The 25,587-nt window shown below is 49.4% G+C and overlaps 1 protein-coding gene across 1 annotated transcript in view; it reads right to left on the minus strand.

The window, feature by feature from the left end:
- Window positions 1-175: 175 nt before the first annotated feature.
- The window catches only part of HPS4 (HPS4 biogenesis of lysosomal organelles complex 3 subunit 2), a 31,194-nt gene continuing 5,782 nt past the window's right edge, over window positions 176-25,587 (minus strand). Inside the window, exons 3-14 of the mRNA XM_031948813.1 lie at window positions 23,974-24,064; window positions 23,135-23,278; window positions 21,643-21,750; window positions 21,122-21,238; window positions 19,063-19,157; window positions 12,460-12,532; window positions 10,256-10,292; window positions 9,541-9,643; window positions 8,159-9,023; window positions 4,521-4,653; window positions 4,043-4,151; window positions 176-1,518 (exon numbers count right to left, since the gene is read on the minus strand). Coding sequence (XP_031804673.1) covers window positions 1,347-1,518; window positions 4,043-4,151; window positions 4,521-4,653; window positions 8,159-9,023; window positions 9,541-9,643; window positions 10,256-10,292; window positions 12,460-12,532; window positions 19,063-19,157; window positions 21,122-21,238; window positions 21,643-21,750; window positions 23,135-23,278; window positions 23,974-24,064 — 2,047 coding nt within the window. The 3' untranslated portion in view covers window positions 176-1,346. The remainder of the gene's footprint in view (window positions 1,519-4,042; window positions 4,152-4,520; window positions 4,654-8,158; window positions 9,024-9,540; window positions 9,644-10,255; window positions 10,293-12,459; window positions 12,533-19,062; window positions 19,158-21,121; window positions 21,239-21,642; window positions 21,751-23,134; window positions 23,279-23,973; window positions 24,065-25,587) is intronic.

Genomic DNA, 25,587 nt, shown 5'->3' on the forward strand with positions numbered 1-25,587 from the left:
CTGACTCCGGCTGATTATAAGGTCTCCAGGGGGCTAATGCAGTCATCACACCCTATTTTATAGGGCTGAGCAGGCTCAGTCCCAGGGAGCTGGGGACACATTGGTGATAAGTCTTAAGCCAGGATTTGGTTCTGGAGGAACAAGTTCTTATAGTAAAACAATTCGTACAACGACATAGGAAGTGGCCACAAAACATGTTTACTGACACATGTTGATTCATGTACTTGGTTAGAATGTTGCTGTTCAGGGTGAGGGATATAGGAACATTTTAAACTGTCCACTCATAGGTGTAGAAACTTGTTCACAAACAATACACATCGCATCACTTCCTCCAAGTTAAGGCATCAGTTTACTACTTCCCCATTTTTAATGGCTCAATTAATAAAGAGGAATCCCAACTGCTGCTGGAAGAGACCGAGCCGTGCCTTTGGTGGCTGTTTGGTTTCTCTGATGAGGCACCTGGTGCTGGAAAGGCCCGAGGCTGGTGGTCTAACACATGCCCCCTTTAGACCACCCAGATGCTTCCCAGCCCCTTCACAAAGGCTCCATGCTTAACACTATTGCCTTGTGCCACATATTTGGGGCTTGGGGTGATGAGAGGGGAGTGGAAGGGAGGCTGTTTCTACCTAATGTAGGCACCTAAGAAACCCAGCGGTGCTACCGACTTCATGACTTGTGACTGCTCTCTAGCAGAAGCAGCTCGATTCCCCCACTTTGCACTTTGGTGGCGGCTCCACGTGGCTTATGGCTGTTTCCAAAAACCAAATCTGTGTCCTCCCAACACAGGAATCTGCCCCTCCTGGGGAGCCTCCAAAGAGCGAGCTGTGGGTTCAGGAGGCTATTCCCTGGAGAGGCCCCCAAAATATCCCAAGCAAGAGCAACTCGCCAGGACTAAGTGTGTGTCTCTCAAGGGGCAGCATATATCTTATCTCGTTAAAATCTTATCTCGTTAAAAATAAATCACCATCTCCAGCTTTTACGATCACACCCAATAGGTGAGAGGAAGCTCTGGCCCGACAGCAAGGCACGCAAAGGAGGGCATACAAAGGAGGCCATGCTGCCCCCGCCGCAGAATAATCAAAACTGGGCAGGGAACGGTGGCAGCAAATGGCCAAGGCACCAATGGTGAGGCAGCCAGCCTCCTCCTGTGACTGGGGACTGACTCCATCCTGACAAATACAGGAAGCTCTTCCCCCAACGCCCTTGGTCCCCAGCACAAAGAGAGGCTGGTCCTTCTCCCCCCAACCCCACAAACAGGCGTGTTTCCTCAGGATGGGGCAGGAGCTTGGGGCTGGCTCTGGAGGGGACGGCTGGAGCTCGGCCTCGGCCCCCGCAGGCTATCGGGCTCAGAGAAGGTTCACCCCATGCTTGAGCAGCTTCTGCCTGGCCTTGCCCGGGAGGGCAAAGGTGCCATCCTGGAGGCTGGGGAAACCGGAGCTCCGGGCAGGGGAGGCCAGCTGCTGGAAGTAGGTTTCCTGGACGGGGCTGCAGCAGGCATACACTGCAGTGGAGGCGTTTCTGGTGGAGACAGAGAAGGGGCAGTCAGGACGGGTCCCTGCCGCGGACTGGAAATCCCCACCCACAAAAGGGAGCCTGAGTGATGGTCACTGTTACTGAGTGCGAGCTTTGGGGGCTCTGCTCTTAGAGATGGGAAGTGGGCCCAGCAAGGGGGGGAACGACTCACCCAACATTGCACGTGCAGCCAACAGCTGATGGGGCTCAAAGCCGGTCCCGCCGAGGGGCCCCAGGCACGCCCCGCCCAGTGAGGAGTAGCCATTTAACAGTCCAATAAGGCCCAGGCCCCCCACCTGGCTGCCTCCCCTACAACTACACACAGGGGCCCCTCAGCGGTCTGCACGCCTCCTCTGCACCAGTCACCGTGAGGTGATGAAGACAGAAGGGCCCCTGCCCTCAGGAACCCTCCGTAGGCTCAGGACACATGGGGGCCACTTGAGGTCAGGGTGCCAGGGAGGGCCCGGCCCCAGGGGTTTAAGTCCTGAAACAGAAGCCTGCCAGCATTATCCTTGTGTTCTAGATCAAAGATTTTTAAACTGTGGGTCACATGACTGAACATGGAAGCCAAAAAAGTGTAACTTCTTATGGTAAATGGCTGATTTGTATACCTATATGCCCAGGGTCACGTAAAAATTCCTCGGGTGAAAAGCGGTGGAATGTTCTAGATGAGGAGCATGAACGACCTGCCCGGGACCATGCAGACAACAAGCCTCAAAGGGCAAACTCGAGCCCCGGTCTCCTGGCTCCAAACCCAAGGCATTCCCCACACGGCCATGCTGCCTCGTGGGACAACAGCCCACATCATGCGAGGCACTCCTGCAGGTCCTCACAAGCTTATAAGTCAGTGGTCTTTGGGGAGCAATGAAACGCCTTATTTCTAGGTCCCGCTCCCCAATGCCAGGATGCCCACCTTGGTCTCAACTCCTAACCCACTGTCCTCCTCACGTCCAACTATGGGAGAGAGGTCTCTGGGACGAGGCAGCTCAGCCGACAGGAGCGGACGTCTAGGACAGGGCTCCAGAAAAGAGGGCATCCCTTCCTACCCCCATCCCGGCTCACCGGGCCCAGGAGGCTGCTGCCACCCCCTCCCTTGCAGCCTCAGGGCCAGCTCCTGCTGAGCATGCCCCACCAGAGCGTTCTGTGGGGCTGAGAATGGGATTAACAGGAGACATGGGCAGCATCAGCTTGGATGCCAAAGGCTCAGACCCCCCTGTGCTCTGCCCAGAGGGGGCTGAGTAACAACTTTCGGGGCCTGGCCCCTCAGGGGCCACTCCAGTTTTATGCCCGATCTGCCACGGTGCCCCTGCACATGTGCACACCCGCAGAATACCCCCAAGTACATGCGGGCACTGAGCACAACCAGCCTCTAAGTCAGCAAAACAAACTTCTGTTGCCAGCTTTGGAGAACCTTGAATGGAAGCCCAAGAAGGCCCATGTATTGTGCTAAGTTATATTTAAATACTGGATAAGCCGTCGGGTCCCGGAGGCAGCAAAGGCCCTGGCACGAGCCTTGAACCCTCACCCAGAAGCTCCACATCTCTCTCCAGGAAGCAAAGGCCGCTGCAGCGACTTTGAGAGAACAGCCCTGTTTCTAACAGGGTGCTCCAGTGGAAGGAGGAGATGGGGACAGCAGGACTGGGCTGCTGGGGAGCAGAGGAAGGGGGGGGAAAAAGAACAAGATGTGCTCGGCTGTTCTTGCTGCCTTTTAATAAACTGCACAGACAGCCCTTTCGCTTCCAAACAGAAAGCCTCACCCCTCGGTTTCCTCGTCTGAACAAGGCAAGGAGGAGACTAAGAGCCAAGAGTTCAGGACACACAAACCCGAAGCTCAGGGTGACCCCGGGGGCCAAGGCGGCTGGGACTGCAAGCACCAACCTCGGAGGCATGCAATGGAGGCCCAGGGCCTGCCTCCCTCCCTCCTGTCCCTTTCCTTCCTTGTGACTCTAACAGACATCCAACATGTGCTTGTTCAACCCTTCTGGAGCACTGGGACCTAAACTAAGTCCTGGAGGGCAGAAATACAACTTTTGTAGACAGTTCCAGCAACCAGGTAGGGCAGGGAATAGAGCTGGGCCTGGAGTCAGGAGGATCCAAGTTCAAATCTTCCTTCCTACAATTAACACTTAGTAGCTGTGTGAGCTTGGGTAAGTCATTCAGTCCTGTTTGGCTCGAGTTCCTCCTCTGTAAAATGAGCTGGAGAGAACACGGGGGGCCAAGAAAACCCCCACTGAGGTCATAGGGAGTCAGACATGACTGAGCAGCCAAGCACAAGCTAGTCCTGCTCCCCGGAAGCTCACGTTCTCCTGGAAGAACAAGACACATCAAAGATCCACAACCTTCACAGTGAGACCTCCACGGCCTTTGGAAGGCACTAAGAGCTCAGGAGGACTGGGGCCGGGGGAAGGGACAGGAAAGGCATCCTTAGGACATGGACTCTGAGCCCAGTTCTGAAGGTTCATGGGATTCTTCCCATGGGATGGGAATGAAGCAGTAGCTTTCCCTGGGGAAGTCTTGGCAGAACTCTTACCTGACAGTCATCTCATACAAAGTCGGCAGCTGGCTGAAGTCCGAGTGAATCAGCCGGACGGCCCGGAGAAGGTGTCGGTCCTGGGAGGTGGGGGCTGGGGGCAGGTTGGCTGTGGAGGATTGAAAGAAAATCTGTAAATGTCAAACTGCACCCTTTCCTCCCAACCTTCCCCACTCCTGGGAGAGACTAGGGCACAGAAGCTTCTCTTTGGAGAGATGAACAACGCAAGCCGCCTGCCAGCTCCCAGGTGAGAGCCCAATCTCTCTTCAGGCCCACCCACTTCCCAGAATGCCAAGAAAGGAAGAGTGACCTTTCAAGCGTCACTCAGCAATGGAACTCCATCCCCCCATCACAGAAGCGGTCCTATCATATGACCCTTGGTGTTGGGAAGGCGAATCCCCTGAGAGCAGCCAGGATGCGTTCCCCCATTCAGTGGGAGACTTTTGTGGGGAGCATGATCGCTAACTCTGGCCCTTACCAGTGAGCACGTTCTGAACGCTGTCATAGTGCAGAAAGCTGTACGGCGTGCGGGCCATGGGGGACTCCTCCTTGGGCAGGGTCTCCTTCAGGTGAACCTCGAGCCCATTCAGTGAAGCCAGGCTGCTGTGATACTGAAAAACCAATGGAAAGAATCACTTGGAAAGGCTGGTCAAGCTTACACGTTTTGGTTTAATGCAGCAGTGCCAGGGTTCCCAGCCTGCACTGAATCTCTCGGGGGGGAGCTAAGCCATAACTCCAAGGAGGCTTTTCCGAGGTAGAGTGAGCCTGAAAGCCCCCCTTCTGAGCCAATTACTACCTACAGATGTTTACATAAGGAGCCTCTTAATAGCTCTTTGACAATGCAGGAATTCTAATGTGGGCTTAGAACATCTTGGATCAGGAGTCTGGGAATAAATACTAGGCCCGAATGCTTGACAGCAAGATAGATGGGTGCAGGATGACAGCAGTTCGGCTCTATCTGCAAACAGATGCTCCAAGAGGCTCCTCCAGCGAAGGAGCCCCAGTGAAGGCCGGGCACAGTAGCACGGCCGGTGTGGCAGCCGAGCCAGTCACTTCCCATGGAGTCAGTGAGATGAGAATTAACAGCACGATATGTGCGTCTTTAATGGGCACACAGAGCTTATACAGCTTGATTGTTCAGCTGACAGTTTTTCCAGCAGCTGTGAGAGAATGAAACACAGAATGTGCAACAACTTGGGTGGGATGGTTATGGAAGTTGGATGGGAAGATTCTTAAATCTGATTTTTTTGAGTGTCTTGGGATGACTGTTTTTTGCTTGTGAGAACATCTATCATGGAGATCCACAGCTTAGGATTTGCTATAGACGGTCTTATTTTGTGCATCAAATACTAAATCCACTCCCTCTATAAACTCTGGTTAATTAAACGACACAGCCTTCTCCTAAGAGGACAGTGTCTGTCTGCAGCCCTAAACACCAGCAAGAGACGCTGATAAACGGTCTTCCATTCGAATCAATTTTGAGACATGTTCTTGCTATTAAAAACTAACCTACAGAAGCTCCTGGGAGCTTCTGAACTACTCGGCCCATGGCAACAATCTCCTCTCCATCAAAAATTGCCAAGAAACAGAGAGTTCCTACATGGATGGGCATCATACTGCCAACAGGGAGTTAAAGGAAGTATTTTTATCCCTTTTTTACAGCTGGAAAAACTCAGGTTCAAAGAGATTCGGTGACTTGCCCAGGATCCAGTTAGAAAATGCTGGAGGGGCCATTTAACCCCAGAAATGCCGACCCCCAGGCAAGATTTCTTTGTCCTACACCGTGCAGAGATGGTGACGTCACTGCACCAGTGGCTTGTACCACTGACCAGGAGGACTTTGGTCTCGGGCTCTTTGAGTGCTGAAAAGTTCTCCCAGGGGTTTCTGAACAAATAGAAGGGTCCCATCGGAGCCCAGGGCTCTGATTCTAAGTCCACTGTTCTTCCCCAAAGCATGAAAGGCTCCATTTTCTCAAACCCTTCTGGCCCTGGACAGGCAGGGGACCCGCCCGCTCCAGGAGCTTGGTGATCGGGCTGCGGGGACTTTCGGTAGCTCTATGCTGCCCCCTAGTGCTGGCCTGCTCCACCTGAATCCCACCCTGGCCACCTTGCTCTCTCTCACCCGTGTTTGTTGTGAGATTTTCACACTCACAGCCTGGATGGCCAACTGTGAACAGAGCTCCCGGTGGCAGGCAAAATAGTCGTAGGAAACTCCCAGATGGGAATGATGGTCTCATCTCTTACAACATCCTAAGAACCGGGGCTCCTACCCAGCAGTCTGCGGGGGATTAGTGGGAACGCTCTAGATGTGGGTCCCTAACCCAGGAGGCACCAAAGGACCCCTCCCCCTTAGAGGCTCAGTCTGCTGCGCTCATGGGCTGTGACCGCCAGCAGGGTGATCAAGATGGCTCTTGGACACCATTCCCGGCACCCATCTAGTCCATGGTAACTAGCCTACAGGCACTAAGCCGTGATGGCTAGCCCACAGTAACCTAGCCCATGACTAGCTCATGACTAAACCATGGTGACCAGCCCAAGTCACCAAATTCCCACATTTCAAGGAACATTCAACACCATAAGACAAAACGGGGTGTCCCTTTACGTGCTGGGCCTAATTTATTTTTTTGCAGTCATGGCCCGGTTGTCATGACAAGGCTCAGATAAATCTTAAAGATTCAGATCTGTTGAGGGTTGCTTCTTTCTCTACCTTCCACTGACACTGACAGCCCCCTTGGGGATTTAATTCGGAACATTCTCGGGTCACTGCTCCATCGAGCCGTTCTCCCTCGTCAGGAGGGGACTGCTGGCCTTGTCTGTGTTTTGTGGGTAGATGGTCTGCATGCTGATCACCCATGGGGCCCCAAGAGACGCTTCTGCTATCCCCAAGCGTGGCACCCCAGCCCAAAAGCCCAATTCTCTTCAGTCAGATGCACAAACCAGAGGCAGGACTCTGAGGGGCAGGACTCTGAGGGGCATGCCTACCCGGGAAGGGGGAAACTAGCAGGGAGAAACCGAGAGAGCTCATCTATGTGAGCTTATACCCGGAGGCAAGCGGAACATCGCGAGGGAAGATGCTCGTGAATCTGGCGTCTCCCTCCTATGGGATTTGTGCAGAGAAGGGCCCCTGCAGCCTCCCCCCAACTTATGCAGCAAGGTGACTTGCCCGTTTCCAGAGGGTCACAGGCTTTGCATGCTAATGAGCAAAGCTTAGAATAATATAGATTTAGGAACAAAAACAAGCAGGCCCCACGATACCGCTCAGCCTGCAGCCGTCTCCACTTGCAGTTCCTTGATGCCATCACACTCTCTGCCAGTTAAAGGAGGCTGTTGCCATGGCAACTAACATCTTCCACACAGCCCTCCACCCCAGAGGCCTTGAGGATGCGGAAGCCCATTGGTCAGTGGATCTTCTGAGCCTGGCAAGTCCTTCCGAAGGGAGGCAGCGACTGACCTGACCAGGCTGATCCAGGGCAGACCCGCACTGCTTCAGCCACAAGTTACAAGGTCAGAGGCCACAGGGTCAAGGTCCAGTGCTGGGGCAGTGGGAGGGAGGATGACTGCCCTGGTGCTGCTGGCACCGCCCACATGGCAAACCAGCGCTGGAGGAGCTGTTGCCTGTGCTGGGCTGCTTCCTCCCGCAGCCGTGGGCACAGCCCTCACCCCCCAGGAGATGCACGTGTCCTTGGGACAAGGGCACAAAGGTGAGGAGGTGCCCATTACTGGGCAGGTGGTGGTCCAGAGCAGAGCTGGATCCCAGCACGGCCACTTCTGGCCGTAGGGAGGCTGGGCGGGTCACGTCCGGTCATGTAACACGAGAACACGGCCCCTGCCTGACACAAATTCCCCCAATTCTAACCCCCAAATAAAATTACCAGGGACCACGGGGGCAGCTGAATGGTACAGAGTTAAAAGATCGAGTTTGAATCCAGCCACAGACATTTACCAGCTGTGTGGTCCTGACCTGCCTCAGTTTCCTTGTCTGTAAGACGGGGATAACGAGAGCACCTCCCTGCCATGTTGCTATGAGAATCCGGTGCTATCTGTCATTTGCTAAGCATGGGACCTGGCATGCAGTGGCACTCTGTAAGTGCGTACGCCCCCCCTTGCTCCCACTTACCACGTCCTCGATGATGGCCCCATCCTCCAGGAGTGGCTCTTCAGCCAGCAGGGACAGGACCAGCCCTTTCACACTGTGGGTGTACAGATGCATCTTCACTAGTGCAGACTCAGAGCCCCTCCAAGGGAAGCCCAAGCCATCCTGAGGCCCCAGGGAACCAGAAGGGCTCGACTCCTGAGGGCCAGTCCCATCTACGGAGTGACCGGAGCCCTGGGCTTCAGCTCGCTGCTGTCCATCCCAGGCTCTGGGCGATGATGGTGGGCAGCCCGGCCCATCGGGAGCAGGGCCCCCTCCAGGCATGCAGAACGGGCGGCCGCTCCCTGCAAGGTCCTCCCCGAGTCCTGGCACAGGGGGCTGTGGGAGCCCCTCAGGGGGGCAGCGAGGGAACGTCCTGGGGGCTCCAGTGAGGGACCAGGGTTCTGCAGGAGCCGAGTCCAGACTGCCAGTGTTCTCCTGGCCTGGATTTCTGCCATCAGAGGCACAAACACTTGGGAAGACAAAATGCACGGAGGACGTCTCCATTTCCTTATCTCCAGGAATGGGGAGTGCAGAGGGGAAGGGGAAGGACCTCTCCAGGCTTGGGAGCAGAGCGGGCTCCTTGGCTGGGCCCGGGCCGGGCCCCTGGCTGTTGGCAGGGCTTAGTGGTCTGACGCTCTCTGAGGGATGGCCACACGGATGTCCGGCCCCCTCACATGCTTCTCGGGAGCCATTTGGACAAACCGCGTCCCTCCCGAGGGCGGCTGTGGCTTCCACGGCCAGGTAATCCTCATTCAGGCGGTCGACTTCTCCAGACCCCAAAGAGCTCCGGCATCTGGGAGCAGGTGGCTGCGATTTCTCTCTGTCTCTGGCCAGAGACGTGGGAGACCTGGCAGGAAGACACGTCAGGGAAGTTACCAGATACCTGCCAGTTCAGAGAACAGGCCGCTAGTGAAGAAAGCTGACTCGGTGTCCTAAATCACTAATGCAAAGGCAGCAGCGCCCACAGGCGACGGGAACGAAGAGGAGCCAAGATGCTGGTCCATTGGGGGTGAAAGACCCCATTGTGGAGATCTACATGAACGGACGTGGCTACTCTGATAACAAAGACTTATTAAAAAAAAAAAAAAATGAAAGCAATACAAGGGGATTTCAAAGCTAAAGCCTCAATCCGTAGACTCACAGGACCAGTGAGAGGAACAACATGAGGCCGACCTTAAAACCACTGTGCAGATGCGAGTTTCTGTGACTTTGTCACGGTGAGCACAGGACGGCCTCTGTCTGCATTACCAGAAACGAAAAGGGCCCCAAGGTTCAGGGCTGCATGTGTGGCTATGGAACCCAGTGCCTGGCCTCCCAGGGGAGGCCCCCATGGGATTGATAGCACGAGTCTAGAAGGTTCCCACCTTGTCATCCATTCCACTGGGAAGTCACGAAGACTGACAGCTTCCTCTTCTGTTAGGAAAACTGGGGTGATCTGGACATCTGCTGGCAGCACAGATCCTGGGACTGCAAAGTAAATAAGGAGTGACCGCTGCTGTTTGGGGAGGGCATATGTTCTACCCATACAGACCCCTGGAATGAGCCCCCAACCTGGGCCGCACAGTACAGGACAACAGCCACAGGACACTGCCCAGCAATGTCTGAGCGGTCAAAGAGCAGAGTGGCAGAGAGCAGCCAGCAGCATCGTGGGGAGGAGACAGGTGGGTTACGGCAGATGGGGGTCTCCCTTCACTGAAAGAGAGAAAGCCCCAGCCAGGGCGGGGTGGAGAGGCTGTACCCCCTCCAGTCCCTAAAATGGCTCATAAACAGCCCCTAATAGCAGCAGGCCCCACCGCTGGCCTCAACCCTACAGATACAGGGGCCCTCGGGAAGCTGTCTGGGACTGGTCATGAAGAGTTGAGGATCAGTCCTGGCTTGAAAACTGAGCTTAGAAACCAGCAGTTTCTTGAGGAGGTCTTCCTTCATCTGTTTCTGTCACCTTGTGACCAGATGAAGGAAGCATGTGGGACAGCAGAAAGCGTCATGTATGTGGCTGAGCCTTTAAAGCCAAACATGCCCCTGGGGGGCAGCGGAAGGGCCCGCCACGATCAAGAAACCCTAATGGATCAAAGCACTTACCGCCGTCCTGAAGGGCGTCCCCTCCTGTAGGCAGACTCTGAAAAGAAACACAGACCGGCTGGCTCTGCTTTCTCTCTACGCTGGGGCCTGACCTACCCATCAGGAACTCACCGTGCCATCTGCTCACAAAGTTCCACCGTGCACAGAGAGGCCGTCCCTTGTCGGAACCAAGAGCAGAGCAGATGGGACAGAAGCTTCCCCAAGCTGCTCGGCCAGAAGCATGGCGGGCTCTGGGCAAGGACAGCCACCATAGGCCAGGGAGCAGCGCCTGCCACAGGCCTTCTCTGACAAGTCCAGCCCCAAAAGATTCTGGGGCCTCAGATTCCCAGACTCTCCAGACTCCGCTCAGAACTCCACATTCCCTGTTGCACCATGAAAAAGTGTCACCTAGAAATTCTACTTTGGGACAAAGTGCAGACCTGGAACAGGGAAACCTTATAGCAATGAAGGGCTCATGGAAGTCCAAGCTTCCTCATCTGAGCAACCAATAATCTAGCCAAACATCAGTTCTCTCTAGTAAAAGCCCACGTAAAATACTTTCCTGGGACAAAAAAAAAAAAAACTCAAGAGTACGTCAGAAATCATTCAGCCTGGTGCCCAGGCTGCCCACTACCCAGGGAAGAAAGCTGAAGTTCATGGGGACCTGACCAGGCCACGCAGCAGCCTCAGGGGCTCAGATGTCCTGATGGGAGGCCGGCGCTCGGCCATCCTGCTTCACACTCCCGTTTGTAAAGAGCAAGTCTGTCCCACATGGGGATTCTTTTTTACAAACCCCACAATTTATGTTGGTGTGTTTAACTCTAACAAAGTACCTAAGCACAAGGTCCCTGGGTACTGTGTGTATGTTTCAAACTGCTATTTCTCACCAGGCACAGACACAGTGGTCATACAGACTCGGATCTTGCTTCCTTCTCTCAGCATTGCCTCCCCCAGGACCCTCTGGGTTCCCCGATCTCTCCCTATTTCTCAGTTCGTATGGTATAATAGTGTTCCACCCCACCCTCAGCCCACAACTGGCTCAGCCACGCTGCAATCACTGCACAGGGAAATTATTCTGACTCCGGCCATCAGACAGCAGGTTGCCCCCGACATGCTGGTTTTCATGATGCCAGTTAACACAAGAGGAAAAAGAAATACAGGTAAACTGAACTCCTGTTTCCAGCGCATGCCTCAAGCTCTTTTTACTCTGTTCTACTTCAAACAATCCAAATATCAAAACAGCTGCAAGAGTCCCAGGTCTTATTCTAATATGTACAGGCCTTTAGATCAAAGATCCACTCTTCTTTCCATAGAAATACATGCTCACCAGTAATGAATTGAACCAGCTTCATGCAGCAAAAGAACTCTGGGAGATGACTATGAGCCACTACATAGAATTCCCAATCCTTCTATTTTTGTCTGCCTCCATTTTTGATTTCCTTCACAGGCTAATTGTACACTATTTCAAAGTCCGATTCTTCTTGTACAGCAAAATAACTGTATGGACTTGTATACATATATTGTATTTAACTTATACTTTAACATATTTAACGTGTATTGGTCAACCTGCCATCTGGGGGAGAGGGTGGGGGGAAGGAAGGGAAAAGTTGGAACAAAAGGTTTTGCAACTGTCAATGCTGAAAAATTACCCATGTATATAACTTGTAAATTAAAAGCTATATAAGAAAAATAAATAAAGAAAAAAGAAAAAAATACATGCTCATGGGAAATCACGATGGAAAGACCTAACCGACCAGGGCTGCCACCCAGACAGTCTGGGGACATGGAAAAAAAATCGCTCAACTCAAGTCAATAAATTTCGGCTCAAATTCCAGCCCTTGCCAGTTAGGTCGCTGGTCCTTGGAGCCTCTGATGTCTCTAAAATGAGGGTGCCAGCTGCTTGGCACATTTTATAAATTTTCCAGTCCTACAGAAATGTGTGTAAGACTGTCTTTCAGCAGCTCTAGTGACTTTATGCCTGAGAAATTCAAGGCATATTGAGTAATGGGGCAGAAGTGGGTGCTTGCACTATGTGAAACATCACAAAGAAAAACCATTAGGACCTCCTCCAACTCAAGCAAATGAAGCTGATTATCCAACTATGGCCTGTGGGTAAATACATTATTTAGCAAATGATATAGCATGTATGATAGAGCAAATGGCAATTGCCAGTTCAAGCTGAAAAGAGAAGGCCCAGGGAGTCCAAACACCACACCTTACTGTACCTTGTTAGGAGATGACGCTCCATGGAGGAGGACCTTGGCAGTGAGGGAAGGTGGCAGCTGGGTACTAACAATCCTAAGAGGTGCAACAAGAGACAAGAATGAGTGAGTCCGTGGGCTGTGATGAATTCAACAGCGTATACAAGGGTCACTCACAATCCTTCCCAACCCAGACAGTGGTGAGAATGTAGACCAGAACTCCCCACCTATTCAAGTACTTAAAAATCAGAAGGCTTGAGGCACAGCCCCATCTCACTCTCCAAAATCCATTCTCCAACTATGGGGAAGAAGAAGGTCAAAAGGACATAATCAGAGTAACCCAACTTAGCCGTAGAACCTCCTCCTTCCCAGGTCCCCAGGCTCAGTGCTTGACACACAAAAGGCACCTCCTACTACCTCCTTCCAAACTAAAAGTCATCCTCTAATTCTACAAATCGTCCTTAAGCTTCCTAAATTCCACTGCCATCCACTAGGCTATTCCATTATGTTTTTTGGGATTTTTTCATCATTACCTACAAACCTTCCTACAATTTGTTGTTAAGTGTAGAGAACTCCCAGGAAGCTAGAGACTTCGGTAACTGGGTTGTTCTCCTCCTCCTAAGATTAATCAAAGGTGCATTTAAGCTTGAAATCATGAGAAAACATAAGGTCCTGGCACAATTACTGGGGCATTGTGAACTTTACATAAGACTGAGACCATAGAAAACAGAAACCAGCCTTGGTCACGGAACAATGCTTTTCACAGTAACATATGGTTTTAAGATACAGAAGCAGCATGATTTCTCTTACTAAATGGCACCATTGAATTACCAGCAGCCCCGTCTCCTTATTTTCTGCCTCCACTAGCCCATTTGTGTGGTGCTGGCCACAACAATTAGGCACGACCTGCTCTGTGACCCTGAAGTCTGTCCCAAGCTCAGTTGGTGGCTACCATGACACGATTTCTCCAGCTCATCCTCTGCCATCCCCGCTCTTCTGCCTTCAGGGTCTTTTCCAATGAGTGCTGCCTTCTCACTGTGTGGCCAAAGTATTGGAGCTTCAGCATGTGACCTTCCAGTGAAGGGGCCAAATTAATTTCTTTAAGCAGTGACTGGTGGGACCTCTTTGCTTTCCAAAGGACTCTCAAAAATCCTCTCTAGCACCAGTTTGAAAGCATCGATCTGGCAGCATCCGGCTTGCCTGAAAGTCCAACTCTCACAGCCCTACACTTGAACTGGCCTTGGACCACACAGACCTTTGTCGAGAGGTGATATCTCTGCTTTTTAGTATGCTGTGCAGGTTTACCATGGCTTTCCTTCCAAGGACTTCTTTTATTCTCATGGCTACAGTCACCATCTGCAGTGATCTCTCAGTCCAAGAATCTGACCCAGCTTCCATTTCTTCTCCATCCATTTGCCATTTCCACAGTATTCTCTCCCCCTCCTTCCCACCAATTACTTGGTGATCTCTGGCAGGGTCTGAATCCCTTTTGGGAAACTTTTCCCTATTCTTTTAACTCTCAACTACCAGCCTCTAGGTAGTTTTCTTGCCTTTTTCTAAAAGTCTGAGATTTCCCACCTTACCCCTTCTCATCTCATTAACAGCTTGACACCTCAGTTTCTCAACCTTGAAAAATTCAATTATTTTCTCTCTCCATCCCACTCTGGACTCGCACCGACAGCAACACAGAATCTCTCAGAAATACACAATCTCTAAGACCAATAATCTTAGAACTTTTGGACCACAATTTCCTATCCTTCAAAGTTTCCTACTTTCCCACACACTCAATCTCCTTTTAGCCTTTAACATGATCTCCCATCCTAGGAATTAACTCCTTGGGAGAGTTCAAGTTGCTAGGAAGGTTCTCTCTTCACGGAGCCTGGCTCAGCCAGTCCAAGCAGAACAAGGCTCCTCCCTTTTGTACAGGGTAGTTCCATGTCCAATACTTGAAGACAACAATCATACTTATCACAGGTTTCCTTTTCTCAAGGATAAACAGCTAGTTCCTTGACGTGATCCTCCTATCATGTGAGCACTCGTCTCTGTCCCATTCTGGTCATCTTCTGGACACTGGTCACCTTGTCAGTGTTTTTCCTAAAATGAGCTGCTTGGTACTGAACAAATGAGCTGGACCAAGGACTACAGCAGGCCTGTTGTGTTCTTAGTCTGGACCTGGCCTTTCTTCACGTGGCCTAAAAGAGCCTTAGCTTCCCTTGGCTGCCCGGGAGCTGTCTATCCACTAAAACCCGTAGATCCTTCACATAAATTGCTGCCCACTCAGATATGACTCATCTTGAACTCATGAAGTAAGTCAATGTGCTGAGACAGGGAAACTCACACAACTCTGACAACTGTGTCCCCCTCTGATTTGCGCCTGACCCCCCTCGGGGAGCAGCCATCCCCTTATTTCTTCCCTGTCTATCACGCTACCTGCAATAACCATTCCATTCTCTGCTCTCTTCAGATTTTCTTGCCACCCTCTTCCCTACTCTGAGGCGAGGGTCTCACATCCTACTTATGGAGAAAACTGGAGCCACCCATTTATTGCACGATCCCTTCTTTTTCCCAATTCTACAATTCAAAAATCTTTCCACACCCATCATTCCCCATTTTCAGCTCCTTTACTTCAGACCTCTGAAGAGCAGAGGGGACTTCCTGTCCAGCCCAGGCCATGATTTCTTATGTCCTTGATTCCATGCCCTTCCATCAATGCTTGCTGACTGAAAACGTTCTACAAAGACTGCTCTTCAGTCATTCCCCGTCTCCTTCCCCTTCTCTCCATTTCAATGAGCTGGGTTCCTGCTGCTCACAAGCACATCTAGGCATCCCTGATCCTTTAAGTACATGTCCCTGTCATCCATCCAAGCTAGCACCCTGTATCTTTTCCTTTTCATAGACAAATGCATGAAAAATATTGTCTATACTAATTATTTTTCTTTCCTCATTCAATATTCTTCAACCTGTTGCAACTTGGCTTCTGAGACAACACCCAACAGAAAGGACTTCCTCCAAGGTTAGCAATAATTTGTTAATTACTAAATCCATTCTTCTTCATTCTACTTGACCCCTGCAGTTCCGATTCTGTCGGCCCTCTGGCTTCTGACCTAGTTCTCCTCCCACCTGGTTTCTCCTTCTCCTCATCCATCCCAAACCACAGAGTGTAGGCTTTCCCCAGGGTTCTGCTCTGAGTTTTTTCTCCAGGCATTGCAGTGGATTTTCTGTGCAGACAACTCCCAAATGAACCAAGCAGTCCAGCCCTTCGGGCCTTGATCTCTCCTCTCTCTGGAATTTTAGCCCCACATCACCCCCCTCTCCCCATGGAGCCCATTAGCAGCACCTCAGATTCAATATGTCCAACCCTGAACTCATTATCTTCTCCACCCACACCCACCCCGCCCATGCCCAGCCTTCCTGATATTCCCAGTTTCTATCACGGGAACCACCATCCTTGTAGCCACCCGTCTTTGTAACCTTGGAGTCTTTCTTCTCCCTTCTGTCTCCCTAACCCCACTTCCTCTTTTATTTAATCAGTAGCCAAGTGTGGCCAATTCTATCCCATCACCCCTCAGCTTCCTTTCCCTTCACACAGTTGTTAATCTCATTTAAAACCTTATCACAATAATCAGCCTAAGCATCAATCGGATCATAGAGGATTCTTCAATCTGACATCTAAACTGCAACTTTCCTGTCCAGGCTTAGCACTTCTCTTGTCCAGTGAAACTTTCCTAGCATCAGGTCCCCAAACCTGGCTTCTTCCTGACCGTGCTGTCCCTGAAACTAGAATGCACCCTTCTTTCTCAGCTCCACTCCTTCTGGCCTTTCATTCCCTTCAGAACTCAGGTGTGATACCAGGTATGGCTTCCACAGGAAGCCTTTATGATTACCCCTCCCCCCACCCATGCTCTTTCTTTCAAAAGACCTTGGATTTCTCTGTGCACATGTTGTATATGCATGTTCCTTGAGAGGACAGAGGCTTTGTAGTCCCAGAACCGTTAAATGGGACACAGAAGACGTTCTGAAATGGACCGTTGGAGTTAAGGCTAAGTCGCACATGATAACAAAATGGCCTTTTAAACTCATCTATCTCAGGAACCAAAATAGCAGAGCCATAAAAAATAGTTTCCTCCCTGCTAAAACTCTTCCAAAGAGATCCAGAAAATGTACCAGACAGAATCCAGATGTTAGAATCCAAGACAAAATGAAGGTGAATCATTTTTCCAACCCAGATAAGGTCTGTAGATACTAGGCTAGTGGTCCAGCCAGGAGCCTGACCAGCAGAGGAGTCTAAGCAAGAGATCCCATACCCATGCCAGGTACCCCATGAAGAGTGTCACTTGGCAGGGTGCCAATTGGCAGCTTTGTTGACCAATTCCAGATAAATCCAGAAGAGGCTGAGGAGAAGACCCGAGTCCAAAGTGGGTGTTCCAGCTAAGGAATGGCAGCAAGCCTAAGACTGTATGGGACAAATTCAGAGGCACACAACAGTGACTTGTCTGATTCCAGGAGCAGAGATTTAGTCAAACCTGAAATTTGCAGAGGAATACCCAGGGCAAGAATTCCAGGCCCAAGGAAAGCCTATTATTCTGACCAGTAGCACTTCCCAGCTGGCAGATAAGAGCTGAATCCAGCAACAGTCTCCTGAGACCCAGATCCTTATAGTCAGACCAAGGAGGCAGTGATCAGATGTTGTCCCGAATCAAACAAACTATGCTGAACGCTTGTACGTCTCCAGATTGAGCTGCCCCTAACATCCTGAAAAGTAACACTGAACACTCACAAGAAAACAATAAAACCAGCCTGGACCTTTCTTCCAGAAGCATGACAAATCCCTAACAACAAGTCTAAAGACAGGAAGAGCTTGGAAGAATAAGACAACAAAAAAGAGAATCCCAACATTAAAAGCTACTGTGGTGACAGGGATGCTGAAGATACAGACACAGAAGAAATAACAACAAAATGCCAAAAGTAAAGCTTCAAAGGAAAAACACAGCTTGGGCACAAATTCAACTAGAATTCCTAGAAAACATGAAGCAAGCATTTTAAAAAACATTTTACTCGAAATGAGAGCACTAGAGGAAAAAATTGAAAAATAAATTAGAGTCATGGAAGAAAGAGTTGGAATGGGAATTAACAGCATGGCACAAAAGGTACCAAAAAAACCTCACACTAGCAACAAACTCCCTGAAAATTAGAATGGACCAAAGATTTCATATGATCAGAAGAAGACTAAAACAGAGTCAAAAGGTAAATGGAAGTAAATATAAAGTATCTCATGGCAAAAATGACTGATCTAGAAAGAGAAGATTTAAGAATCAATCAACTACTGTCATGGACAAAAGAACCTGTCAGTCCTGTTTCAAGAAACCTTCAAAGAAAACTGCCCAGATGTCTTAGAACCACAAAACAAAGTGAAAACAAAAAGAATTCTCTGGTCACCTTCTGGAAGGAACTTCAAAATGAAAACTCTTAGGAACATTATAGACCAAATTCAAAGTTTTAAGGTCAAAGAAAAAATACTTCAAGCAACCAGAGAGAAAGAATTCCAGGACTAAGAAGTCAATCAGAATTATACATGACTTAGTCATTAACATGATAAAAGAGCAAAGAGTGTTAAATACGGTATTCCAGGAAGTAAAGGTTACAACCAAAAATAATTTGCCCAACAAAACAGTCTAATGCTACAAGGAGAAAAAGAGGACCTTTAATAAAAGCAAACTTTCAAGCATTCCTGATAAAAAGACCAAACTGAATAGAAACACAAGAGTTCAGAAAAACACACAAAAATAAACATGCCCAAGCAAAAATAAAGGACTAAACAAAAACAAACAAACAAACCAAGAATATACAAAATGTTTTGTATCTTTTTGATATTTCAAGAATAGGAGTCTGGGGAGATGCCTAAAAATTGGGGAAGAGTTGAACAAACTATGATATGTAAATATAACAGAACACTGATATGCTGTAAGAAATAACATGAGAATGGTTTCAAAGAAATTTGAGAAGATTTATATGAATTGATGTAGAGTGAACTGAGAATGAGAAGAACAATCTATACAATGACAACAATATGATAAAGATAAACAACTTTGAAAGAAGTTGAAAGGAAAGCCCTCCTGACTTCAGGGATGGTACTCTACCCACCTAGCTACCCCAAATTAGGAACTCTAATCAGTGTAAGCATCTTCAACAATTTCAGAGGACTAATGATGAAACATGCTGCTTGCCTCCAAAGAGAGAGATGAAGGATTCAAGAAGACAGGATAAGACATTTACTTGACATGGACAATGTAGAAATTTGTTGTGTTTGATGCTATATGTTTGCAACAGAGATTTACAGGTAGAAAAAAATTATCATTAAAAAATGAATTCACCTCTCTCAACTGACCAGTGAAAAATTCCAGCCCTTCCTTCCCATACTCCCTCTCTGGCTTTACTGAATAGGATACACATAGCCCTAAAATCAAACCTAGGGCATCCTCTGTCTGCGACGCACGCCAGCACCCAGAATAGCAGAGACTTGGCTCACTCCCACAAGAGCACACCAGGAGGGAGCTATACAGTCAATGCCTGGCCAAGCTCTGAAGCATGACCATTGCAATAAACCAGATGGGGTACTAAGTTACTCACAGTCCCTGGTAGAGGATGCAGCCAGCCAGAATGTGAGGAAATCGCTGGCAGGTTTGCAGGATGAGAGCTGCTTTTAGTAAGAGGAGGGGCTCCACCTGGGGGGAAAAAATTAAGAGACAGCACCTTAACAAGGTCCAGGTGAAGGAAGGAAGGAGGCTTTGGGGAAGACAGGTAAGTTCTCAGCCTAACTTAAAAAGCTGAGTATGCTCCACGGGGAGATCTGAGCCAATGCCCCGGCCTAGCCTAAAAGTGCTGAGGTCATGAAAAAGACCAACGAAGAGACCTGGGAGCTAGAAGGAATGAGATGACATGGCCCTCCAAGCTGTCCTAGTCCAGAGGAAATGAAGGCATCTGGGGGGGGCCTCTCGTCTCTGCTTCCCTTCAGCAGGAGTGGGAGGAAGTGGCTTCTGCTGCTAGCACTAGTGCTAAAAAAGGCCCACGGCCTCCTACCCCACTCTACCACCTCCCTCCCTCCAGCCCCACTCACTCACAATCTGGTTTGCCTAAGTTTTCTGCCCCTCATGACAGTGCAACCACACGGGCCCCTACCTGCCCACCCTCTGGCACACCCTGAAGAAACAGAACCACCTCCTCCTCAGGAGAGGATGCAAAGCCCATCAGAAACCTCCTGTGACAGCCAACAGGCTGCCTTGCTGGCCACCTTCCTTTTCAGGAACAGTGTCCTGGAAATGTCATTCATTTGTTAGTGCTATGTAAATGCAACCAAAACTTTGGGTTTGGTCCCAATAGGATTCCTTTTTTTCCCCAGTCAGAGACCGAAGCATCTCCCAAGTCCATGGGGATAGTTTGTTCAAAAAAAAAAATAAAAAAAATAAAACGGGAAAAGAGCAGGTGGATTTGCTCAGTGGGTGCTCAGGACTGGAAACTGACTGAAGGCAGCCAACCAATCAGGAAGCATTTGTTCCAATCAGGAACCCGTGTATGGGCTCTAAGTGTTGGCAGCCAGGGTGAGCATCTCAACCCATAGAAGCAAGGAAGTTAATAACAGAGAGAGCAGCCACACAGAACTCAATCCTTTCCTCTGGTGACCGTCAGGAACTTTAGTTTTCAATGGAATATAAATCCCTTTGTTTTTCCTGGATGCTTTTCCAAAGGACATAATGTTCACCATCATCAAAAAGGCCGAGAAGCAGCAAGTGTGGGAGCCCAGGCCAGCTGTCTGCCCAGCCCCTATCTCTCCCACTGCCATGGCAGAGAGATCTCCTAATCAAAAACAGGGACTGTGCAGCCTCTCTCCTCACCCTGAAATCTTGGCTTCTTGCTATTAGTAGTAAAAGTAGATGATGCTGGCAGAGGAAGGGACCTTTCTGACCCCAAACCCAATACCCCTAATGCAACAGGAATAGAAAACACAAATGTGATCCACACAAGTCACTCTCGATCACATGTGGGAAGAGAGAAGCCTTTACAGCTTTACACTAAAGATCTATGGTATTGTGGAAGGGAAAACCTCTCATGGGAATTCATGCCCTGATGCAGATCACAACCTGCGTGTAAAGCAGGCAGCCGGGGGAAGCAATATATGGAGACTGAAAGAGCTACGCTCAAAGCCAGCCTGAGACGTTTACTAGCTGTGTGAGCCTTGGCCATTACATCACTTTTGTCTGCCTCAGTTTCCTCATCTATATAATAGGGATAATAACTGCACCTACTACTCAAGGCTGTTGTGAGGCTCCAATGATATCTGTGAAATGTTTTCCCTCCCTTAAAGCACTATATAAATGCTAGCTATTATTATTAAAAAGAGAAAACATAATGGCCTTTAAAGTCCCTTCCAGGGTCTAAACCTAGAGTCCTATGAAAACAGAGTCTTAGAGCTGCCAGAGACTTGAATCCTGCTTCAGAGGTGGCCGTTTCTCTATGGTACGTGATGTACTCTCTGTAATACTACATGTATGTGGGAGTGTGTATATACACATACATGTGTAGCGACATATACACATACATGTATACACACATTCCATTTTCAAAACAGTCTGGAGAAGCACTTATTCCCATATAGGTGATAAACATGAAGGAGGAAGAGAGGTCAAGTTACCTTAGTTTTGTCCAAATTCCAAAGGGAATTGAATATTCTGTGCAGCTCACTGGTGTTTTGCAGGACATAGTTGATGAAACTGTCCCACTCTCTGTTCAGCTCTTCTTGAGGATGGCTCTAAAACAGGAATGACTGTAGGTAAGAGAAAGCCTGAAGAAAAAAGTCCTCTGCTTGGGTCATTCCTGCTAGCACTAGCAGGAGCCAGGGAGCCAGAGGCTCTCAGCGGAGGGCATGGAGGATGCTCCCTTCCACAGCCCCGAAGCAGCCGGCCACCTTCAGCGGCACAGGCCGGGGAGCCAGAAGCCGAGTTGACGAGGAGCATCTCCTTAACTGCAGTCCTTAAATGACTGCAGACAGAGCACTAAGGGATGAGGTGACTGCTAACAGCTCCAGGAGAAAGAGGACAATCCCATAAACATGATCACAGAGCAGCCCTCGAGAGTTCTGGGGTGTTCTGGTAATATCTGCCTTTAAAAAGGGTCCTACAGAGAAAGGGAGTCGGCTAATCTGTGTCTACATACCTTGTAAGCCAGAGAAATGGGTCCATTATAAAAACTAAAGAATCCAATCAGCTGATCCAGGAATTCCTTGCATCTGACATCAGGAAGCTCTATCGTGCAGCCCAGCGCCTTGGGACACAGAGGGACACCACAAAGCTATAGGTAAAGTCATAGTTCCCCTCACTGGGGCGTTACAAGTCTCTGAGGTCTCGTCTCACAGCCAGCTAGATTCCCAGCACAAGCTTCCGTTCCAGCCCAGCATCTAAAAGTAGCCCCGAATTGCTCTTGACCCTCCTCATCCCAGTTCCTGCTGATCTCCCACTCAATAGGCCTTCCTGGCCTATTGAGGCCAATAGGCCTCTTGTCTCCCAGTCCAGATCCGTAGCCCTCAGGGCCAGGCTCAAATGCGTCTCCTCCACGCCTCTCCTATCACATTACTCTCTTTGCTAAATGCCTATTATACTGATATTCTACATCTCATTAGACTGAGCTCTCTGAGGGTCTAGTTTTTTTTCCCTTTCTCATGGTGTCTGGCACACAGTAGGTACTTCCTGACAGCTTAACAGTTTGGCATCCGATTAGATCCTATTCAGCTCTTTATTATACAGTATCTAGAATAGTTCTAATATTTCCATACATGATTTTCTCATGTCCCCAGCTAGATCACAGACTTCCTACAGACAAGGCCCCTGAGTGCTGAGTGGCATGCTGCTCCCAGGCGACTATTCAATAAATATTTGTTGAAATGAATAACTGCCCTGTTCCACTTCTACAGAAATAGTTTCAAGGAACTACGCTGCCAAATGTAGAGGCTGCCATTAAAATGAGAGACAGACAAGAACAGAAAATTGTCTGACCCCGACCCAGTTCTTTGGCCTCGGAGTCCCTCAATGTTTTCATCCTTGCAGTGGAACTAACTGTGGCCCAAGGTCCCCTTGAGCTGGAAAAACCTTCAATTCTAGAGGATGTATCAGACTGGCTCCAAAAAGCACCTACATAGGCTGCTTATTGGAAAAGAAAACGGCTTCAGTTGCCTTGTGTTTCCAAAACTCAAGGCATCATGCTCCTAAACACTTTATGACTTCTAGGTTACACACCCTGATGAACCAAGGTAACCATGAAGGTGAAATTCAGTTTGTAAATCGGACTAAATGCAGCTCTCAGACTGTGGGAAAGAGAGTCACCTTCCATTCTTCTCTGTGGCTTCTTTCTAACCAGAGTCTCTAAGTAGGTCTCTTTTGCCCAGTATCTGGAGGCGGCTGACTCTTTGATGAAAGAAGTGACATGGTCTAAATACAGTTAAACCATTTCTATCACTAAACCAAACCACAGCCATCATTTTTATACGGCTCTTTACTAAAAATCAGAATTCATATCCTGGCTCTGGGACGTCAAGTTCAGAAAAGGTGCTGACTTGCACTGGCTAAGAGACTCTCCTCATTGGAAGTTCCTTACTCCAGTGAAATCCACTGTCTATTTCTATGTCTCATAATCAGTGTAGGTTTTAACTTACCCAAAGGTAATCTCCATCGACCTTTATGGCAAATTTCAATTTCCTCAGACGAACAAGACTGGGAGGAGAATCAGAAATTTCAAAAACACAGCGGACAACTCCGGCAATATGTCCACAGAGGAACTCCTGCTGGTCAAGCGCAGTCTGTGGGAAAGGAGCAAAGGCCAAAAAAGAGGCTGAGATCCTTCCCCTCCTGCCTGGATCCACAGAGGGCCCAGTAGATGAACGGCCAAGCAATAGAGAGCATTGTCTGGGCCAGTGACTGCTATCGTAGACCACTCTGGGCCAAGGAAGGGGAAAGGGAGCAAGCACTCATTCTGCACCCAATGTGTGCCTGGCATTGAACATGGGAATATGCACAAACACCCTCACCTTTCATGGCTAAAGCCTAGGGACCAGGAGGCCAGAGGGACACAAATTAAGGGACAAAAATGAGGACATTGTCCAAATCAAGCATTGCTAGGCATCAACATCCATTCTGCTAAGGGAGGCTCATAAAGGAAATAAAAGAAGTAGGGGAAAGCAGCGATGGCTGCAGAACAGTGAAAAAACCCAAAGATTTCAAGACCAGAACCAGCAATCTGATGGCTCAGAACTGGGGACAAACTATTGGCTTTATGGATGTCATGAGAACTTTGTATCTTTTCCAAGACACGGCATGACAGCAGGCACAGGGGAGGCACGTCAGAGATCTCTATGGCCACAGCTGTACAAGCCCAAATAAAACAAAACCTCCTTTCCAGATCACACACATAGCTGGAGGCCCCAGTTTTAAAAAACTGCCAGGCAGGAGCAGTGGGTACTGAGTAAAAACTTGAATAAAAAACCACACGGCTTACCTGAGGAGGATAGAAATAGCAAATGCCGGCTCTTGTTGGGTCTCCTTCTTCCTTTACCTTTGAGCCATCATAAAGGAAAAAATAATTCCACCTGGAGAGAGAGAGAGGCAGGATGACGGCGTGCTTTTTGGCATTCTGGGATGCTGCCATTTTGAACCTAGCCTCCCATTTCCATCTAGTCCCTAAAAGGCTCATGATTCAGTAAATCTTTCTGGACTTTCTGAACTACAAATGGGCAGAACTACTGCCCAAGTACAAGGAGTGTCGACCTACAACTATGCCTCTTTGCATTCTGGTCCATCTGTGCAAAAAAGAATGAGAGTAAGAGAAGGAGGAACAAAATGCTCACGGTGACAAGTTGTATTCTCGAAACAATGAGCCTTCCCTTTTCAACCACACCATTCACCACTTTCTTTTGATAATGAAGTTCCTGTAGCATTAAGAGGAAGTTGGGGGCAGCCAGCAATAGCAGCACAGTGGAAGCTGGGAAAGTGCAAAGGACATCAAAGGGAGGCAGAAATGGGATCACAGGGCTATCTACCTGGAAGGGGTTTAGGGCATCGAGTTCAAGGGCCCTTTTACAGTTGTGGAGGCTGGGGCCCAGAGAGGTGAGGGTCACATGGAGGAAGTGAGAAGAGGCAGGATGGGCCTCCAAGTCCCAGGCTTCTTTAAAATTCCCCTTCTGAAGGTGGCTTGATAACCACAAGTGAGTCACTTCAACAACTCTGAGCATCAGTTCCTTCCTTTGTCAAATAATAATAAGCCCTACCTTCCAGCTGGTGGCTCCTAGCCTAGGAAAGCTTTTTTTATATCTTACAATGCTCTGGGCATGGGAGAGCTGTCACAATCCTTAATCCTGGGCACCCGTGTCCTGGAAGGACTATGCCCGAGCTCTTCCCCAGGGTCCTCCGGGCTACTAAAAGCCCAGAACTCTGGGTGGCACAGACGCCGCCCTTATTCACATCCTGCATGTTTTCAAAAGATCTGCCCCCTACGAGTCATGGAACCGAGGGGCAGATGGGCCCAAGGGCTGGGCCAGCATCACAGAGATAGCCAGCACCTAAGGAGGGATGGGCCCAAACTCAGCTCCCTCTCCAGGGGAGGCTCAAGGTGGGCCACTGGCAGCTCCGGCCTAGCTCTCTCCATCTGCCTCATCTCCTTGCTGTGTTCAAAGTCCGTCCCACAAGAAGCCGTCTATTTTTCACTCCTAACTGCACACAGCAAAACTCCTTGGTGTTGGTATGGAAATAGCATATCCACACCTGTCTCTTCACCCAACTAACTCTAAGCTATGTGAAGACAGGAACCATATGATTTTTCATCTTTCTATTCCTAGAATCGAGCAGTTTCCTGCCCCAAGTAGTAACCACTGAAAGGGTGTTGCCTCAAACAGAGACCAAGGTCTCTCACTGCATCCAGAACCATCCTCCAGTCCTCCTGGTCTCTCTCTGGCCATAGGACCCAGATGGCTCTGGAGGGGAAAGTGAGGCGGGTGCCCTTGCCCAGCCCTCCCTCACTTGAATCCCATTCGCTGACCTGACATCACAGGCTTCTCAACAAACAATGAGCGGAGGGATGATAATACTAGCTAGCATTTCTAGGATGCCTGTCGCT

Source organism: Sarcophilus harrisii, chromosome 1 (assembly GCF_902635505.1).
Source record: "Sarcophilus harrisii chromosome 1, mSarHar1.11, whole genome shotgun sequence".
NCBI lineage: Eukaryota > Metazoa > Chordata > Mammalia > Dasyuromorphia > Dasyuridae > Sarcophilus > Sarcophilus harrisii.